Source organism: Astatotilapia calliptera, chromosome 1 (assembly GCF_964374335.1).
Source record: "Astatotilapia calliptera chromosome 1, fAstCal68.1, whole genome shotgun sequence".
Lineage (NCBI taxonomy): Eukaryota > Metazoa > Chordata > Actinopteri > Cichliformes > Cichlidae > Astatotilapia > Astatotilapia calliptera.
Genome location: NC_137422.1, coordinates 20004196 through 20026101, shown reverse-complemented (window position 1 = coordinate 20026101; position 21906 = coordinate 20004196). Strand labels below are relative to the sequence as shown.

General features: G+C 41.6%; 2 protein-coding genes across 17 annotated transcripts in view; one reads left to right on the top strand and one right to left on the bottom strand.

The window, feature by feature from the left end:
* Window positions 1–21906, bottom strand: part of sord (sorbitol dehydrogenase) — a 278112-nt gene that overhangs the window by 67197 nt on the left and 189009 nt on the right. The gene's annotated exons all lie outside the window — the stretch shown is intronic.
* tjp1a (tight junction protein 1a) overlaps window positions 1–21906 on the top strand; it is a 104211-nt gene that overhangs the window by 34413 nt on the left and 47892 nt on the right. For 2 of the 16 annotated variants that reach the window (XM_080296325.1, XM_026166863.2), the window contains exon 1: window positions 18981–19428. The exons of 12 other annotated variants lie outside the window; for them this stretch is intronic. In XM_080296325.1, coding sequence (XP_080152451.1) covers window positions 19405–19428 — 24 coding nt within the window. In that variant the 5' untranslated portion in view covers window positions 18981–19404. Of the gene's footprint in view, window positions 1–5148; window positions 5173–18980; window positions 19429–20599; window positions 20706–21906 lie in introns of those variants that run through there. 2 more of the 16 variants (XM_080296304.1, XM_026166874.2) reach the window with 2 other exon arrangements.

The window sequence follows — 21906 nt, the reverse complement described above, 5'->3', positions numbered from 1 at the left end:
TCTGCTCACAGTTTTGATGGCCCCCTCCGCTCAAGTCCATTAAACAGGGCAGAGATGGCCTCTGCGGCTGCTGAGTAACCGTGATAGCGCCTGTTTTCACAAGCTGACCACCTATTTTAGGTCTGATGTTTATATGTTTAATGCTTGCATTTTGTGAATGATTCTGGTCTTCTTCTATATTTAAGCTCCTCACTAATATACAATCTAACTCCATCACTGGCGAGCGTTTGATTTCATCCCTATCTAAGATGCTTGTCCTTAAGGCATGACCTTTTGTGGGCTTGCATAACTGTCTCCACTTTAGGTGGGGTTATAAAAGCCATGCAGAGAGTCTTCTGCTGCTTTCCTAAAAATTAAAACAGGTACAGGTGAAAGTTCTTATGATACTGAGTTTGTGGGGCTGTGAAGATCTTTAAACAGTCACTTTGTACGTACTCAGCTTTTTTGGAATTTAAGTTTTTAAGTTTAAGACTTAATTAAAGGTTTAGGTGAAGAGCAAGCAACTAGTCTTTATGGTGGTATTGTTGTTAGGCACCTCACCGGGATATGAATATGCCTGTGTGTGTGTGTCTGTGTGCACGTCTGTTTATTTGAGGAAGATGAATCAGCGTTGTTTGCTGACTGACTGGTGCAGCACGGGGATGCAGAGTGACCTTGGTGGCCTTTGGGGTTAAAAGTCATGTCTAGTATGACATGTTGTTTACATTTTTGTTTTTGTTTTTTTCATTTTTTCCACGTAGAAGATGTGCGATTAAGTAAACTGAAAGGAATAGACTGGCAACCCTTCCGGGCTGTTCCCCACCTTTTCTCCAGGATCCAGCCCCCCTCCAACTCTTGGATAAGTGATTTTTTTTTTTACAATTAAGATGTGGTAACACTTAAATTTTTGTTTTTAGCACTTTGTTTCTATTTGATTAATCTTATTTTAAAAATATAGAGACTGTAGGGTGGCATCCTCTCCTTCCTCCTGTTGTCATAAGTGACTTGTTTAGTGTGGGCTGTAACAAGTTACTCCTTCTCCGACATTACTGTTCTGTAATTCACCTGTGTGGCCACTAAAAGTGCTTTTGCTGCACCAAAAGAATTAAAAAGGCTCCGAAGCTCTGCCCCCCCCCCCCAAATCAACACGTCTGGAAAACAGTGAGGGTTTTAATCCTGCAGAGGGCAGAGTTTCACTACGAACCACCTTAACCCTGCTGCTGAGGGGACTACTGACCTGCTCAGCAGTGGTCTCCATTTTAAAGGACAGCATAATATACCCATAAGTGGATATATGTCATATGCTGCACACCAGTTTTAACTCTTACATAGATAATTATATCTCTACCATATTTTTGAAATTCAGTTTGTGATGAATTGAAAAACAAAGATCAAGACGTCAGAAAAGCAAGTCATCAGCTTTCATGTTAGTCTAAAGACAATTAGAATCGAACAGCCTGCTTTACTGACATATGAACAGACATAATGAGAGTCTCCGCAGTGAATTTCTACTATCTCCAAATTCAACCGCACTAATATTACATTGGATAAATATGTACAGGGTGGGCCATTTATATGGATACACCATAACAACATGGGAATGGTTGGTGATATTAAAGTTGACATGTCAATGGCTATGGGTCCATTCTTCATCAATGGAAACCTCAAGGCCAGTGGAAATTTGAAATTGCTACATGATGATGTGTTTCCCTCTTTATGCACTGAAGCTGGCACGTTCCCTGAGTTTTTCCAGCAAGATGGTGCACCACCACATTATGGGTGCCAGGTCCGAGCATTCCTAGATGAACTGTTTCCTGGAAAGTGGATTGGTCGTCGTGGGCCAGTTGAAAGGTCTCCCGATCTGACCCCCTTAGACTTTTATCTTTGGGGTCATCTGGTGTGAGTCTATGGTGTGAAGATACGAGATGTGCAGCACCTGAAACTACGGATACTGGATGCCTGTGCTGGCATTTCTCCTGCGGTGTTGCTATCAGTGTGTGAAGAGTGGGAGAAGAGGGTTGCATTGACAATCCAACACAATGGGCAGCACACTGAACACATTTTATAAGTGGTCAAAAACTTGTAAATAACTCATGAAAGAATAACGTTACGTTGAAACCGAGCACACCATTGTTTTTCTTGTGACATTACCAATAAGTTTGATGTGTCACATGGCCCTCTTCCTATTGAAAAAACAAAAGTTATATCCAAGATGGCCACCATGGTCACCACCCATCTTGAGGAGTTTGCCCCCTCACATATACTAATGTGCCACAAACAGGACTTTTCACAAACGATTCCCATTTTATTATGGTGTATCCATATAAATGGCCCACCCTGTATATTTAATTTGCAATAAACCTCAGGCCTGTAGCTATTGTGCATCCCTCTGTGACTTCGTGGGTTAGCCTTCGAAGCAGATGCCAGAAAACTTGATTAACTGAAATCGACATATCAGAAAAACCTACTGGGGATCGCGCTGCCAAGCAGAGAGAGAGAGATCTGTGTACCAACGGAGAAACAGAGGGGCACGGGCACAGATTCATCTGCAGATTAACCACATGCTTCTTGCTAAACATGCTATCTAGTAGTATTTGAAAAATGAACTCAGAATCTGGCTTTAGCATGAATATAATCAGCATTACATCTGCACTGAAGAGGAAGAATGTGTGAACAGTGAAATATAAAAGTTCCGATGTTCTGTTCTTGTTCTCGTTCATGAAACTGTAAGGGGCGACGTGAACTCCCTGGCAAGGCTGGTCACATTTATGAGGTGGTGTCGAGCCTTAGCTGGAGATATTTTATTAAAAATAAGAGAGGGGGCAGAAGGGAGAGCAGGAAGGGATGACTGATCAGTCAGCTGACAAGGATTTTATCATCCATGGGTCAGCGCCTTCACATTGAATGCAGTGTGCCTGGTGCCACTGGTAGCCTTGAAGTTCAGCTGGACTGTGCACAGTTTCAGAAACTCCGCATGGTCAGAGGAGCAGTGTTTAAAGAGGCGCCCTCCAACAGTATATATATCTCTGGCTCCTGTTCAGTGGACGCTCCCTCTGAGCCTCAGTGATGTTGCCAGTGGATTAGCTGTGCTCACATCCCTGTATCCTTTGTTATATCGTCTGCTTGTTTTCTTTTAATAAAGCTTGCTATCCTCCTTAGTCCCGGTGGAGGCTGGCAGACTGACAGGCATACGAGACACCGAGCAGGTGGACAGGAATGACAGGTAGGGAGGGTGTGATGGTGACAAACTGGGCGGAGGTGGAGAGGTGTTGCACGGGTGCTAGAAAAGGTCACAGCACCACAAACCCCTCTGTTTGTTTGGCGCAGTCACAGTTAGCGTCACACCCTGCGATGTTGTCGCTTTTGATTGTGTCTTCTTCTGTGACGAGCTACGTTCTTGTCAGTCGGAGTTGGAGCCAGATTTGCTTTCATGCATATGGGCACTTTTACAGTCACAGGCTTTGGCACGAGCAAACCTGCTCGGAAGGGGGAACATCACTTACCTTTGACACCCCCTCCCGTCAGTAGCAAGTCAAAAGGACGTGCTCTTGAAGATAAAGAGAAACTCGACAAGAGTTTTAAGCTGTGAAGAAATTTTGATCAGTAATCGTCCCAGTCTGATGACTAACAGCCTGCACCGGTTACAAATTTAGCGTGCAACATGAAATGTTGTTGCTCATTTGATTCTCCGGTGGAGGCAGATGGATGTATTGGTGACCCCTCATCCCCCCCCATCGACTGGACGAGCTCCACCTTCCTGCAACGGCAACTTAGTCATCATAGCCGCTGATGGTTTGTCCCTAATGGTGATCCATAAATAAAGGAGCAACCAATGAAGAGAATTGATTTCCACAAGCATGGAGGAGATTTATGCTCTGACTTGGACTCCTCTTCGCGGCTGTATATCACTCCTCCTGAGATGTTTTGCCCTTCATCTTTTTTTTCTTTCCTGTCTCTGACTTTAACATCCAAAACAGAGAGCTCCCTCTCTCTCCCTTTTTTTAGACAATAACATTTGCCAAATGTCTTTCTCTTTTGCCTTTGATCTTTTTTCACTTTCGACTCTATTTTATTAGTCCACATGCTCTTTTCACCTGGCCTGTAGCAGTTGGGTTTTTCTCCCTGCTCTGCGTCTGTCTGTTGTTTTCTTGTTTTCTCATTCGCTCGCACGCACACACACCTTCACCGTGTAAAAATTGGCCAGACTCTAACACACCAGCCTCTGACTTTTCTGGAATTTGCTCATTTTGCTGCTTTTTCTGTTTGACTGACTCAGGTTAAGGATCTGAGAAGTGGACGTTCTTCAGCATTTTATTGACCTGATCTGTTGGGTCTGCATGCTTTAAAGGATCATACAGTTTCCTGTAATCCAGCCCTCTGATTCACTTACATAGTTAATCCACCAACGTAGCTACATATGCATTGGTTTGCTCCAGATTTGCATTTCATGTAGCAGATGTTCTCTGTGCTTCTGTGTGTTTGTGTGCATGCTTTTATGCTGGTCCACCCTGCCGTGGACATCCAGGTGCTTCTAACACCAGGAGCCATAACAGACCTGAGTTTATTAATGTTGTTCATTTCCTCTCGTCTGTTCGCCTCTGGCTGCCTCGCTGCTCGACTCTCCAGTCCAACATTCCACACACTCCACTGGAATTAAGGGAGAGGCCTGCGGCGAGGCAGGGAACGAGCTCAGGAATGTCTCTGTTATCACAGGGAGAGATGATGGAGGGAGGAAGGGAACAGGAGGTCAGGCTTGAGGGCCTCAGCGTTGTTAGACTGATTTCAGTCAGGACCGCTGGAGTCGTAGGAGTTCCCAGCATCAAAGCTTTGTGCACTACACACAGCTCTGCCCATAGGCTCATATTACCACAGAGGTGCGGGCCTCTGGCCCAATCAGAACACATAGGAATCTAATTTTAGAGCTGCGGCTTTTTAAATCAATATCTCCAGTCCTATCAGTGGCAGTGTCATGTAGATTATCTCACGGCTTTCATAGATGTCACACCAGGTTGGCTCTGCTCTCAGTCCACAGCGTGCGCTGTTGAGGATCACCCCACATTCACTCACGCAGGCAAATGCACTGGCTCGCAAACTGCACGTGCATACGGAGGGGCACATACGCGGGCAAAAGCATCCCTCTGGGTTAACCGTAGCTGGAGTCAGAGCGTGTGCAGACATATGCACATGTGTGTGGTGAGTGAACGTGAGAAACAAATTGATATGGTATGACGAGGACAGATTAAAATCAAATGCCATATTTTGGGAGGTTAGGCAGAGGCATCATGTTTTGCATGTGAGTGTTTGAATATCCGTATGATTAATTCAAGCGTTTGGGCTTCTGGAGAAAGAGGATCAGAGTGCAATTTTGAAGGTAAATGTTTCAGTGCTACGCAACATAAGGATATTTTCTTGTTTAACACTATATTTTGAACAAGAAATACAAAAAGGCGTGCAGTATAGTTTTAATGGGAGTGTTATTTTGTTGGTATTTTGTGCTCTGACTGATTTCAGTCATCTTTCAGCTCTTGTGTCTCTGTTGTGGGCTTTGGTGATGGTCGTAAATTAGAAATGAAGAGAAAGAAATAAAAAAAATACAGAGCTTTTGAACATTAATGACAGTGACATCAGAAATTCCGGATTAAACCAAAGTGTTTTCTGAGAGGTTCATAACAAAGCGAGAGCAGATATGACGATGGAGCACAGCAAGAAAATTTATGGATGTAATATTAAAATGTTTTGGTTTTTTTGTTTTTGACCAGCGAGGAGGCGTCGGTTTGTTTGGAACACAGAACGAGAAGATCTTGTTTCAAACATCTTGCCTTGGTTTCCTATAAATACTCTAGATTCCCTTTACCCCAAATCCATGCATATTAGGTGTAATATTACAGTGTAACAATTCCCTTCTGGTCTCTGCAGAGGAGTTGAAACCTGGGTTCTGCTCCTATAGTTTATGTGTAAATGCAGAGGGCACATTTCTCCATGGGACGTAAAAAAAAAAAGTTAGTAATGTTTACAGTGATGGTTTCATATTGAGCTTTAGCTGCTCTTCAGATTTTCTCCTTTGTCATGTGAGATAAATGAAATATTTATCACATTTTCCTTACAGGCAGTTCAGTCCTTTAAACAGTTCACTGTGTCAGTGTGAGCTTTCAGTGAATGGATTTCTGTGTGAAATCCACTCAATCTTAGGCATGCATAATGTTGAATAGTCTACCTATTAAAAATGATTGTTTTCATCCTTTTACTAGTTCTACTATTATAGATTTAAGACTAGGCTTACCATGCAACAAATCAGAGTTACATTAAATTCAAGTTAAATTCATTTGATGAATAAAGCTGAATGGAAGAGATGTTTCCTTTAAGTATTTAAAAAGTCAAGCTGTTTTTACAGTTTAACATTTATATATCTAAGCAAAGGTTAACTGCTGTGATCCAGATGCTTTCTGGTAGAAAATCCTGTTGTCCTGTAATGTGTCATGCAATCTGACCTTCCCACAGGACTGCTGCCCCTGCACATTACACACTGACTAACAGCATGACAACAGAACTAATCACAGCCTTGTAGCTGTGGTCTGCATAATGTTCCCTCACACACACACACACACACACACACACACACACACACACACACACACACACACACACACACACACACGTAGCACCTATTAGACTAGTTTTTAAATCCTTCATCATTTTAAAAATATTCACTGGTGTATTTAAAGTGTCGTCTCACAGTAGAGAGATGTGATATGAATTTTGATTTTTTAATGAATTTTGATTTAGAGAATCTCTTCAAAATTCATGGAATTATGAGCCGAACTCTAATTTCTTTTTATTTTGTTTCCAAGGAGCCAGACTTTCTTTTCATTTTTTAAAGCAGTCTTGAGCAAAGTTCTCCAGGGTTTCTGAAGGTCCTTCAAAGTTTCCTTTGGACATTGGTTGCATTTTTCCAAGCAATTCTTGTACTGAACCATGATTTTTTTTTTTTCTTTTTTTTGGGGGGGGGGGGGGGGGGGTGTTTATAAAGCCTCCACTTAGCTTGTTGTGCAGTGTGGACAAGTGGAGATTAGAAGAAGTGGCAGCCCTAAAAAAAAAAGCTATGTACAACAGATAAACAGTATCTGAAAGTCATGTCCTTAAGATGCATCTGGACCCTCAGTTGATCCATATGCTGTTCACTGAAGCCTCATCAGAAATGGTGAGGGATGGCATCCCAGGTTCAGGCTGCATTTTAGCCAGGGGTGTTTGGGATCTTTTCAAAATTCATGGAATTATGAACTCAAAAATGTTTGGTCACATTTTGATCCACTATACAGTATTTGTTTGACGATGACAATGATCCCAAACACACTGTATTAATACAGTAAAAGCATACCTGGTTCGAAAAAACCCACAATAGAGCACAAAGAGAAGCTTTGAATGTCCTTCAAGAAGCCTGGAGAACTATTCCTGAAGACTGCTTAAAGGATTTACAAGAAAGTTTGCCTAAGAAAGCTCATGCTGTGTAGAAGGTGGTCATAGCAAATATTGACTTTCAAGAGTGGTAGAATTGCTGTTTATTTGCACCTATTTCAATAAATTGTGCCACCTGTTTCTCATTTTCCTGGTGCAATATAATGAAATGGGGTTGGCTCAAGACTTAATATAATGTGTAATAGGCAGGTAATTATAATACTATCTTTCAGATTTGTAAAACCTGTCAGATCTATGAAAGCAAAACTCAGCTGGCTTGTCTGCTCGGTAAAGTGAGGCTGTGGTGTTTTGTAGGTGTATTTTTTTTTTTTTAACTCAGTGATCCCTGGTGTTGTTATCCTGGCAGTGCTGCTTCCATATGCTGTTTACTGTACATGTCACATGGTTAGGCCAGTGGCACTAGTTCAGCTGAGGGAGGCCCCAGGTGATAAAGAGCTGTAAGCAAACAGAGGCAGATAACAACTCTACGCAAGCCTACATTCCCTGTTGGCGGTGCAGCAAACGCAACAACAATGTACTCACGCCGCCATTTTTAACAAATTTCTTTCTTCTATTTTAGAATGTGGCACAAAAAAAACGTATTATATTCCAAAATTCTCTCATGTGACTCTTAAAAAAAGGGCAAGTTCATTTTGTGTATTTTGAGAGTTTAAGGGGGTCATACAACATTAGAAACAATGGGCTTCATTCACACAAATCTGTGCTTAGACCACGCCAACGAATGAGTCACGCACAAATCTGGGATGTTATGTGAAAAAATTTAGAAGTGCTTCAGAGAATCTTAAAACAGTTAAACACCCCCCCAATAATAATAAAAACAAGAATAAGAATAGGTTCATTATTTTCCAGTTTTACAACACATCAGCATAAACAAAATTAAGTAAAACTCAAAAATATGTGTTTTTCCTAGTCCAATAAAAGCTTTGGCATCATTTATGATGTCACAGTGTGTGTGCCAGGACATTCACTGTACTGCAACCCAAATGCAGTTATTGTAACACTTTGGAAATGTGTTCATTTTGTGGCTTCCTCCTCGGACATTTGGATTGTTTCGCGTTCTTCAGCTGTAAAGTTATCATGCTTTTTTGCTTTTAGCTGCCAGGCTTCTCTTGTACCACAGCTTCTCCACTTTCACCCCTCAAGCTTGTGGTAAATGCTCTAAAAATGGAGAAATGTGGGCCTGGCAGTATGCAGATTGAAAAGCACAAGCCTATCGATTTAGAAATGATTCAGATTCACTAACAGATTCATTCACCTACAGTTGGTGATCAGGGAAAAAATAGCTGGCGTGCACATTTTTATGAGGGCTAATGTATTCCCAGCTCATGCCACTAGTATGCTTCAATAGCTCAGTTTTAGAATTGTGGGCCACTGCTAATTAGTTACAAAATTCACTAAATTATAATCAGAGCTTTATTTTCATTGTAAAGGATTAATAAAATTGTGTGTGAACATTTTTCTGCTTCTGAAGGGGCGATATTTGAGGGAAAAACCAGAATGCTCCAGGTTGAGCTTGCACACTTTCACCTCTTAGACTATGACAGTTTCCACAGGTGTCATATGGATTGCAGGACGCGTCAAATGGTTCAGAACCACTAAGTTTGCTGTTACACTCCTGTTGTTTACAAAAATGTACATATCCGCTTTCCAGGTTGGCATCCATCCACGTGTCACTACAGACTTTAAAATCAAATATATGCAAATGCTCTGTTTGCCCGGTGGATCCGGATGTGTGCGTTCAATGAGCTCACAGGAACTGGCTATATACTGGAGGATAGGATATTGTAAATCCCTGCCCGCCACCCAACTCAGTCCTGACCCAGCTCAGGCCCCACAGTGTCCACCATCAGAAAGGTGGCTTAGAACAGCTTTTTTTGGTCAGCCCCCTTTGTGCTGAGTTCATCAGGCTCGTCCTCTAAACAGAGAGCCAGGGCCATTGCCTTGTGGCTCTTTCTTTCTTTTCAGGCAACAAATGTGCTAAAACAGCACTCCATAATCACTTGGCATTAGGGGCTGTTGTGTTGGGCATTAGAGGTTAGAATTGACCAGTGGGACGTTATAAAAATGAGTCTGACAAGGGAACACCAAAGCTGATGAGTCTGGATCCTGGCACTGGACGGCTAGAGGATTAGTCAGCTAACACACTGGCTGGGGCTTCTGCAGGGTCGGGTCCCATCGCATCTCATCACCACCAGGCTAGAAGCGGCCCCTGTGGCTGCCGTGTCTCCATCCGCCTCTCTGGCTGGCGTGCTAGCTTTGGTACCCATCCTCCACCGCTCTCCGTCCTCCGTTGGACCATCGTGTCTTCTTGTAGCATGGTCCTTTCACTGGAGGAGCGGTATGATGTCATAAGCTTAGGATGGGAAGGGTTAAGTGGCAGTGGAGGGGCATGATTCAGTTGAGTTCAGAGAGATTTTGGTCATCACAGGTCAGAACACTTATCAAACACACACAGACTATATTTAGTCATTTTCAAGTCCAGCTGAATGCCCTTTGTCTCTGCTGAGACTCTCGCTGAAGTGATTTGTGTCGATAAGGAGAGCGAATACACAGCAAGCTGCTCAATTCGCTTCTCATTCTCCTAATCTACCGTATCACATTCGAAACGCTTAATCGACGCTAAAAAAAGGAGCACAAACGTTATTTTTTGCAAATGGAACTCAGATTTGATGTTCCCCTCGGTATTATCTGCCAGTCACAAGGAGAAACGCATTTACCTCGTTATCAGTGAACCATTAAATCACATTTACCGCGCAGCAACTAACCACTTATTTTGCTTTTGAAGTTAATTCAATGGGTTTTTTTTTTACTGAATTACAGCCGCTTTTGTCCGACAGGCACATCTCAGCCTCTCCTGCCTGTGCCTGTTTCTCTGGAAGCTCCTGCTGTTGCCGCTTCTTTGCCCAGTGTGAGCAGCTTCATACTGCTGGAATGTAACAGTAACAGGCAGTACCATGGGAAGAGTCACCGACTGGGGGTGAGCTGCACGCCCTTTATTCAGGCCATTGCCGAGCTCACTGGACTTGAGACATTTCCTCATTCATCTTCTTTTTTTTTTTCGCACTGTTGTGTAGCTTGGCCCAATCTTTGTTTGTGTTACCCCACCTACTGTTCTCTACTCATCAGCTCTTACTACTTTCCCTCTTTCTGCAATAAACTTAGTCTTCACTTTTAATTTCTTTCTTTTCCTGTTACTTTTTCCTGTTTTAGCTTTCCTCTGCTCTTTTTCACTTCATAGTCCTCCTAACAAATTATTTTTTCTCTCCTTTCAGTGTCTCGCCTTTCCTTTATCAGTTTCCTTCCTCTAGAACATGGGATCTCCTCATGATTTTGTCCTGTCAGCATAATAAAGGAAGACTTTTTCTCAGTTATGATACTCTGTAAAAATGTACAAATACTTTACTGACATAATTAGCTGGAAAGTAGTGATCACACCTCCTAGTATGAGGTCAGACCTGCTTTTGGCTTCAGAGCTTGTCTTACAGTAACTCTTCATGGTATTGACTCAAAAAGTCGCTGAATTTTCTTCCATATTGACATGACAGATGGAAGCATCACACAGTTGCTGGCGATTTGTTAGCTGCACATCCATGATGTGAATCTCCTGTTAGGGATCCATGCTTTCATGTTGTTTATGCCAAATTCTGACCCTTCCATCTAAACGTCACAGCAGAAATCAACCCTCATCAGACCACGCAACATTTTTCGACTCTTTTTCTGCCTTATTTTGGCGAGCCTGTGTGGATTACACCCTCAGCTTTCTGCCCTTAGCTGATAAAAGTGGCACCTGGTGTGGTCTTCTGTTGTTCCAGCCCATCGTCTTCAAGATTTGACTTGTGCATTCACTGATGCTCTTCTGCACACCCTGGTTGTAACTAGTGGATATTTGAGTTACTGTTGCCTTCCTATCAGCTCAAAGCAGTCTGGAACATTCCCCTCTGACCTCTGGCATAAACAAAGCATTTTTTGCCCAGAGGATTGCCACTTGCTGGATATTTTCGCTTTTTTAGACAATTCTCTGTAAATCCTAGAGATGGCTGGTTTGGATTTTCCCAGCAATTTCTGAAATACTTCTGAAATGCTCATAACAGCCCATCTGGCACCAACAACCACATTCAAAATAACTTAAATCATCTTGCTCGCTTTGAACTTCAGCAGGTCGTCTTGACACTGTGTACATGTCTAAATGCATTCAGATGTTGGCACGTGATTGGCTAGTTTGATATTTTTTTTGTTGTATGTGATAATGAACTAAAGATTTGGAGGGGGGGGGGGTCATGGTTAGTCAGACAAAGCAAATGTTAAAGACTTATTGTTCTGTGAGAAAATGAACTAGTCTCTTATCAGTTATGGCAGTTTCACGTTGCTCAGAAAGAAAGTAATTATCAAATACTGATGTTTCTCTAACTCTGTATCTGTTCCTGTGATTAAAAGTGACAATTTCAGAACAGATGCTCTCATAGCAGCTTGCTCCTTTTTCTAGATACTGTATCTTTGTAAGGTAACTTTATATGGATGCAACATGTTCTTGAGAAAAAACAACCCTGAATACAAACATGTTTGTGTTCAGGGTTGTAAGTTCCCTGTTGCCATTACAAAAAGTGGTGTAACTTGCATGCCAGCATATAGAATTTCTTTTCTTTTGGTCAGCCAGAAAAGTTAAACAGTTAGATGGAGTGAGTGGATCCATTCCTTTCAACTGTGTCTTATACACAAATACATAAGCACATAGAGACAAACAGTGAAATGACACTAAATGCCTAAAACCTGGTCCTTAAAAGCCTTTATTTACTTCTTTGTTTTAAAAATACTGACTTACTGACTTGTTTTTATGTTTTCTAAAGCATCGGTATTGAGTTTCAGGTTTACATGAGCGACTGTTGGATAGCAGCAAAGTAAATCTTCTTTCTAACAGAGGTTAGTTGTGTTCACACAGCCTGAAATGTGCAGTTGCCCCCTCTGTTAGCCTTGTAAGTCTTCACTCTTCCTTGAAAATCAATTACATGCCACTTAGAGTATGTGTCAAATGGCATTTTGGTGCCTGCTGCCCGCTGTCAACACAGTAACTTGAGCTGCAGCTGTTGGACTTACCAAGATATAATCCTGACTCTCAGTTTAAGTGGGGCAGATTTGGAGGTCTTGTCTCCAAAGCTGCCTATTTATTAAGACGGAGATTCAACACATGCGTGGCCTCCGACATATGTTGACACGCTGACATTTGCACGCGCGCAAAGTCACTGCCTTTTGGAGAGCAAGACATCCTTCGCTTGGCATCACTTCTGATCTGTAGCCAACGGTTATTGGCACGCTGAAAATGTTCGGAGAGTACTGCATTTTTCTTTAATTTGGCTGAATAGAAACACACTGGTTCTGGCATAAAAGTGCAAAGTCAAAGTAGTGACGCTGGCTGCACAGTGTTGAAGTCATGCTCCTGTTTAGACAGGCAATGGAGCGGTTCAGCTACATTATATATTCAAAGCAAACGCAGACCTTTTATGGCCACATGTAACAATTCTCAGCTGTTAGGTTTCAATACAGAAAACAATACATTTCTGAAAAAAACATAAAGTGAAGCTGACTTCAGGATGGAGAAGGTCACCAGGAAAGTAACCAGCTGTGTGTTGATGCCTGCTGACTGCAGACTCATATGTTGACATATGATGTTCTGCCCTGCTTCACCTAAAATTGTTAGGATGAATTACAGATATATTGTAATAATATAGCTGTTGTATTGTTTCATATCCAGCTTGGTAGAATAATGCACGAGCAAAGGAAAAAGTCTCATTATCCTAATTCTTCTTGATTTGAATGTATTTCTATTTGTGTTGTGATTTATGATGATAAAGAAAATAAACTTTGCACAGTACACATTTTGTTTCTGGACTGTTATTATAGCCTGAGGTGAGCCTTTATTGGAATTGATGGCGGACAGTTTAACTGCTCCTTTTATTACACCCCTTAACCCTGTGGTCTGTGGTGATATGCAGAAACAGTATGGGATAATTGCTGTATTTTTCTGCGAGGCTAAAATTGAACTAATAGCACGTCTCCGACACCAGTGCCACTGTTTGGCTGTTTTATTTTTGTAATTTAGACCCGGTAAAGCCTTAAAAGAGGAATTTACTACATTGACATAATAGTTTGCGGTGTAACCTCCAGCTGACAAGCACCTTCTGGAAGAACTCTGGCTGAAGGAAAGGTGAATGTCCTCTTGTCATGGTAACAAATTATGTGGGCTGAGGAAGCTAAGCGTGCAAAATATTGTGACACATTCATTCTGTGACCTTGAGCACAGGTAAACATCGGCCATACTTGACAACTTTATCAAACTGTTTGCGGGAATTGCTTCCAGAATTCCTGGACTAGTCAACAGTGGTTTTAGGGCTTGCAGTGGCAAATATTAAGGCCATTCACGGTTCCCAATGTGTATGTAATGTGAGGATTTTCAGTAGTTCACTGCACTAATGCACTGTTAACTCAGAGTTTTCCCTTTTTAAGCACTTTCTCTCTGCAGCTCCACTGTTATAAAAGATCACCGAAAGTTTCCATTTTACAGACTCGTGCATGTTTTCTTTGAATTTATGTATTTTTTCTGTACCTATTCTCACTCCCTTAACATATTTTTGAGTTTCTTTTATCTCCCGTAACAAAGGAGCTTGGAAAACTCTTATACCATGTCAGCAGATTTCATGCACCAAGCTGTAACCTAGTGCGCCTTAGTGTGTAAGTGGGTGATAAAAATCACATACAGCTGCAGCCAAGGTGAAAGTTATTTGACACGCTTCTGTGGTTTTTTTTCTTACTTGCTCTTTTCCCTATTTTTTTTTCTTTTGTACAAGTTGCTTTATTTTATTATCAGCCTGCATGGATTGTGGTATGAAATTTTGGAAAAACACTCGGCACTTTGTATCTGCGTAATGATTTGGAGGCCACACTGGCTTGGCACAGGCGCACTGTAATCCATTTATCTTAACAAACAAATTGGACTGGGTAGCAACAAAGTGCTGCTTGAAGTTGCATTTGCATTGTATGCCAGAGCAACAATGAAAGGAAAAGCTTGAATTGTTGTTCATGAGGTATTTACCGGGAAATCACACACAGACACACACACACCGAGACACAAACACACACACTAGATTGAGCTGAGAGAATTGCAGCATGAGATTTGACATGTTTTCAATTTATTGTCTCATTCTGCAGCAAACAGTGGGGCTGTCATGTGGATGTAAAGCAAGACGTAATGGCTTAGTTTCAGTAACAGATTTGTAAAGCACGCGAGTGTTAACGGGTGTGGCCCACACACTACACAGAAATAGTGATCTGACAGTCTGTATTTAGGTTTTTGAGGGGAAGAAAATCTTATCACCCTGCTGAATGGTTATTTGATAGACCTGCAATGAGGCTTAACTTTGGCCGTCCCTTGCTGAGCTGCTGTACTGCAGGTATTTACTGAGAAGCAGAGTGAAGTTCAGCCAGGTTCACTGCAGCACCGCTTCTGCTCTCCAGCTATAAAAGGCACAGCAGCTCCTGTCTGATGAGAAGAGAGAAAGAGGAAAACTTTCTTGGTTGGTTGATCACAGGCTGCCTCTTGGAGTAAATGTTTTCAGAAGATTAAAAGGAGCCAGCTTCACTACTATCAGCCACTGACCCACCGTGGTAAATTTAGTACTCCAAAAGCTTCTTTTTTTTCTTCCCTTCATCACAAGAAGAAGTGGAACTAAGTGTCGCTCGAAATAACAGCACTTCAGACTGTTCTCGCGCACGCTAACTTCCACTGTGGTTGTGAATGATTTGGATAAAAAAATATATATATAACTGACAATGGCAGGGACGACAAGCCAGCTGCTTTTAAAAATAATGCCATTCTTGTTTCGGTTTATCTGTGCAAAGCTCCTCCAAAATAATGTGTGCTGTATGTAATCGGGCTTGATTGATGACTCATGAAAGAAGGGCCGCATGACTGGTCGCGTCAACAGGTTTAGAGGCTATGAGCGTGAACTCCTCGGCACTGTGTGTCCTCTGCGAGAACCCTTTTCTGACATGTGGTGAGATATCAGCTCAGATAATGAAAGGCTCTGGGCAGTTTGTTATACTATTGTTTTTTTTACCCCGTGTTCTGAATTATCTGCACAGTGGAATGTCTGTTTTTGATTTTCATGGTTTTATGGATCAATAAATTTGACCTTGGAGATCAAACTATTTTTTATGACATGTTAAATCCATGTTTCTTGAATTCCTGAGCCCACATGTGTGAGCGTGTGCCCATGGGTTTGATGGACACACAGCATCATTAGGTTTTGACTACAATTGAAGGATAAGAATTTATTTAAAGTTCCTATCCTTAAATTTCCTAATTTCCTTTAGTTTAACTCTGTACTTCTAGATTCACAGTGTCTATTTGAGTGTGTGTGTGTTGCACTTCTTGCACTCAATGACATGTGTATTTTGTCTTCTTGTCCTACTTGACTACACAAAGGCTACATTGCAGCACTTCATGTTGTTGCTACTGGCTGAAACCTTGAATGATGAGAGCAGTTAGTGCAAGAATAACGCCTCTCTCTTCCTCTCTCTGTCTCTCTCTCTCACATGCACACACACACACACACACGCGCGCGCGAGGAGGGAAAGGTAGGAGGGAAACTGAGAGAACAGCAAATACTTTTATGTTATTTTCACCTAAAATTTCCTACGACATATGACACGCAATCTAAATGTGTAATCAACAGACACTTTGAACTTTTTTCTATATGAATGACAGAAATGAACCCAGGCCAAAGTATTTGGTTAAGAAGAGAATTCATTGAATAAGTTCTTGTTTCACTAAACACTGAAATCAAATCCCACAATCCTGAACTCCACACAAAGCTTAAGTCCTCACAAACCCTGAGCAATATTGATCTAGAAGGTCAGGAGTGCATTGGTGAGATGCCTACTAATCCTGTCATATGATACTAATCTGGTTAAAAACAATTGACCTCTTACCAGAAATGTGACATTATATGCTGATCATTACTGATTCATACCACACCCCTTCCCCTTGTACTTTTTTCTTCTTCTTTCATAAAATCCAGTTGAAAAGTATATTTAAAGTATAAAACTGCAACTGATTGGATTGTAAACTAATCTCACTGCAAAATCTCCCTGAAAAAGCAACACACACAGTTGTGTATAATAATTAAAAAAAATATGATACCTGCATATTGACAGTTTTATTATTGTCAAAGCTGTGGATTAGCTATACTTCACTTGTGTGACATAGAGAACTTCGGTTGCTCTTGTCTGTCCAGAAGGTTTCTATTAGCATAAAGAAACAAAGAAACCCGTGCTGGATCTGCAGAGCAGCCTTGAGTCAACAGAGAGCAGGAGGGATCAGATGGCCTCTCAGAGACTCCTAACTCAGGACAGATGAAAACAGGGAGTCAGCATCTGCTCAGGAGCTTTCTCCCGTGTTAAACAACTGGTATAGATCAAACATTGCATTCTTCTTTATTCATCATAGTGTAATTCAGTGCCTCGATGTTTGTAGGCGCATCTACATCCGGTTTTACATTTTTGGGGTGTGCGGTGCACATTAAGCGGTTTCACTCTACATTAGGCTTTTCGCTGCAGGAGCGGCAGGGTTGAGTGAACCTTGTGATGTGCTCCAGCCGAATGCAGGTCTGCATGTTCGCTTTTGTTTTCCATGTGCCTGCTCTTCCATGAGCGCACCTGAGCTTTGAAGCTGCCTGTTGTCCAAAAAGAGCTACATCTCCTAGCTTGTGTGTGTGTGTGTGTATTTGTGAGAGTGAGAAAGAAAAAATAGAGATGGGATCAGGGATGCAAGCATAGAGGACAAAGATAGCTTTGATCACACGTGTCACTAATGTCCCGATCCTCTCTGTAAGAACATCTGAGGTACCATCACAGCTGCTGATGAGAGTGAGCTGCGAGCAGCAGAGGAATTACTTCTGGTTTTTTGTCATTTTAGTGCCATTTTTAAAGGCGGTTAGTTGTATTTTTTTTTTTCAAATTGCCTATTTTGATTTTAAATTATTGTTAGTTGACACCTGAGTGACCATGTTAAACATCCTGCTGTCTGCCCTGATGGATCCTGACAGGCGTTTAAGGAGCTTCAGGAGGAGCGAGCGACTTGCATCCATACTAGTACGTATGCCCTGGTTTAAATGGGGGGTTTTTTCTGCCTGTTTTGTGAATGCACTTTTGCAAGACTGTTGTGAAAACGTTACCAGGAATCTTTTCCTTTAATATACTTTAAAAGTGGTCATGTGTGTCCCTGTGTTAATTATGGCTGCAGGCTTTAGAGTTCTTTGTCTGTGTTGATCCTCTTCTCAACTTGACCTAGCCTTTTCCAGTGGTGACCATTGACTTGCAGTCTTCAATATATAACCTGACACTTCTGCTTGGTGGTATTTTTTTTCCTTGTTGGATTAGATCTGGTGGAATTAACTCCTTAGACCACCTACACTGTCTCCAAACCCTCCTCCACGTTTGAGGCACAGAGGAAGTGATCATTAGAGGAGCTAGATTGGGGGGGTGAGATTGCTCGGTTTGTTTGGAAAAAAACAGGGTGTGTCTTTGTGTTTATATCCTCCTCTTCACGTTCACCGTATGGCTGGACACTGAAAACTTAGTTGTGTGCCACTGCTTCGTCATCTCTTCTCCTCTAGCCTATTTTAATATTTCAAAGGCCATTGTTTGCTGGAAAGAGAAGTAAACTGTGAAACAGTGCAAACTGAGATTGTTGCATCCTGAGGGCGGGTTCTGGTTTAGGAAGTCATAGAAATTTCACTGCATTGGCTTTTGGGGTTTCCTGTGAGGTGACTTATCAACCGCAAACACCGGCTGTACCTACACGTGCTTTTAAATACGGTCTCCCTATTTAGTTTATCGACTCATTTTGTAATCTGCCAAGCTAACTGCCCCAATACGACCCACAAAAACACAAAGGACAGGGGATAGAGTCTCGATCATTCCTTATGCAACTAACTTTAGATATTCTGCTCACGTTGTTTTGCTCTAAGGGCAGGCATCCCGTGGCCTATTTTTTTTTCCACGCCGATATGCGGTGAATTTCACTTCTCTTAAAAAAAAAAGGCCCAAAAGGTGTATTTATAAACAGAGTGCAAGCTGCGATTTCCCTCTCCCACAAAATTAAGATTTGGAAGGCTGCAGTAGTCCTTGTGTAATAAACCATTCCCTTCGTCACACAGGGAAAGTGAGCATTCAGCATCAGCAGGGACAGCGGCGTCGCTTCTCCTCATTGTATCCCGGACTGTTAATTCCAAGCGATAGTGGGGGTGTGCACTTTATCGGCAGCGGTAAAAGTAGATTCAGAACAAGAATAAAAACAAAAACACGATGAGGTAATAATATACGGATGAGTAAAGTTTAACAGGAAAATGATGATAGGATGGTCATAAATAAAGTAAATGCGTGATGCCTCTGTTTCCCCCCTGAACTCACACCCCTACTTAGGCGCAATGGTCCGCTCCGTACAGAGACGACACGGCCGTTGCTCAGTGAGCGGAGAGCAGGGAAAGGTTTACTCAGCCTGCCATTGCTGCACACCGTCCTGGTGATGCCTACTCTTTCCAACTTTTCATCCAGAGGTTAGCGACGGAAATACCAAAGTAAGGAGGTCTTGTTTGGGTCGTACTTCCCTTTTTTTCTCCATCCCCACAACCCACACTTCTTCCATGACTTTGTACCCGAGTGGACTAACGATTCTGGTGGCGAAGATAAGATAATGAACTTTAGACTTTCCACACGGCTATTCGTGGCGTTTCCCGTCGTCCTGGATCAAATAAAATAACAACGTAGCCCGGCGTGGCGGCAGCTGGGCGAAAAGTGAACTGGACTGGAGGGAAAATAGCGCACTCAGCCAAGTGATTATCAAAACAGAGACAGGGACAACTTTTAAGCTGCCACTTTTCAACCGGAATAGCGGGGGAAATGACCTCCAGAGCTTCAAATAAGGTGGGTACCTGACAGGGAAAAAAAAATCTTGTGTGGACATTATGCTGCTGGCTTATGTAACGCGAATGATATACTGGAAGGCTAGCACCGGCCAAAATACAAACAAAGGTGAATTTTCCAGCCAATCAGCTGTTTATAAGTTTGTAGAATATCAGTAGGCTTGTGGTAGTGAAGGATGCTTAGTGGTGGTGGTGTTTTCATCTGTGTGTATGTGTGTGTGTGTGTGTGGCTCAGAGGGTGTTTTGAAATCCACACCTTGTAACACAGCCTGCAAGCAACTATGCAGTTTCTAGTGAGCTAGATTAAAATAATCTGTCTTTTATTGATTGTCCGTGTTAAATCGCCTGGTGGTTTTTATACCATGTCTCAGCTGAGCTACCTGTTGATTTTTAGTCCTCATTTTATTAAAAGGGTGGCAGGAAATCCCCATGGATATGAAAAGTAAGTGAGCCTCTGAGGCAGGAATTCTGCTACGGGATCTTCCTTTCTTTACATTTCAGAGACCCAAGAATGGATCAGACCACAAAGTACATTGAGTTTGTGGGGGATTTAACACTACACTTTTGATGAAAACACCACTTTCCATAAGTAAGAAGCAGTCTTATTGTAGGTGGTCTAACTCTAAATTAAGTTGATTGTACTGGGACGTCCCATAGCATGCCTCTCAGGTCCCTGCTGTGTGTAATTATCCATTCATCTGTCTAAATATCTGCTAAGCCTTGATAATTTCCTAGTTTATATAAAATGTAAGCTATGTACTGATGGTATGATGTATACCAGGCGTTTATTAGCAAAACAGTTACACACATGTGATTGTGCTGTTTTATAAACCACTTGTATTTTACTCATGTCTAAATAAAAAAAATTCTGGAAAGAGAATTTAAGTAGATTAGACCTCATGTTGGCTCTAAAACACCTCCCGACGATTATGTAGTCTTTTGTCTTTTAGGGTTTTACTGTTTATTAGTTTTTTCCTCACTTTGACGAGTTAGGAATGTGCTGTGTTTGTCTATCACAAGTAGTGAGATTCAGGTTTGGGCGGTTGTTCCAGTCAGACGAAACCTCCTCCCTCATGCGAGCTGATGACGACATGCTGTACTGTATCTTATGGTTGTAGTCACACCTTCTCATACAACTCACTACTGAGTGATACTTGAGGCTGGTAATGAGCCCGCTGTGGTTAATATGCTGATTGGTGTAAAATTAGCTCTTCAATCTTCAGTTGTTCTCTGTCTCTTGGGGAATCTGTGCTGAAACGCTGACTTTTACTACAGCAGGTAGGACTGTCTGTTTAAAGTGAAACTACCATCACGATGGCAGTTTCAGCTGGTTACTTTTAGCACCCTGCTAGATCACAAGCAGCCAGTTTTACTGATTAAACTCAGATAGACCAAAAAGGGAAGAAAATATCTTTTGTTTAGCTGTAACATGATTGCTAACTTAATTAAACTAGCTAACATTTTCTTTATATATTTGTGAATAAAAGCTTTTCTGTGCTGTCTGGAAAAAGTGTTAGCATTAGTAGTTAAGCAACAATAGCCCACATCCACTACTATTATGGAATGACTATAGGTTTAGTAACACTGATGAAGGCGGGAGTTGAAGAACCACAGTTGTCTGACCATTACACGTAGTAAGGGCAGGTTGGTTGATTATTTCACTAGATAGTCAAGCTTGTTACCTTTGATAGTTGGCACCAGTGGATAAAAGCTGGTGTGGCCAAACTGTCATGCCACGCCAGTATTATTCAAGTTGGAAAGTAGGATAGATGTTTTGTATTGTATTGTCATCTAGAAGATAAAAATGGGCTGTGGCAGAATGAAATGCAAGATAAACACAGATGCCCATTTTAAAGAAAGCGAGTGTGTAGACTTGCTAGCACTGCAAATGTTAGCCACACTTTTTTTGTGTTTTCTTATTTTCAGACTAGTCAGTTAGCCTCCTGTTTCATTATCTATGTAGTTGTTGGGACAGTTTCCAGTCGATGCTGTTGAACAATTCTCCAGTTCATGGCTCAGTTTGATGAATTGGTGTAATTTAACACTTTCTAGTTATGGGAAGCAGGGATGGGTATTTAAAACAAAAATACTGTTAGATTTTTACTGGAAACTGCTTGACTTTTCTTGGAAGATCACCCTCACGTAGTTTTGGTACAGTTGCGACATGCTTGTTTAACCTGACGTAGTTTGCAGGGGGCTCGTTACTGTTTATTATTTATAGAGTTCTTTGTGGCTGTAGTCATCTTTGGCTTTGCATGTTTTTCCTGTTTGTTCAGTATTGTCTAATCGCAACAGCTAACACGTTTTATCAGTTTCATGCCTGGTACTTGAAAGTACATTCTTTTTAAAAGGTTGTTGTTCAACAAAAATCTTCTTAGGTGCCTTATCACCCATTACATCCTATCATGCGGAGGTAAAAAAAAACAACAACACAAAAAAATATATTTTGGATAAAAAACAGCTTAAAAAAACAGGATAC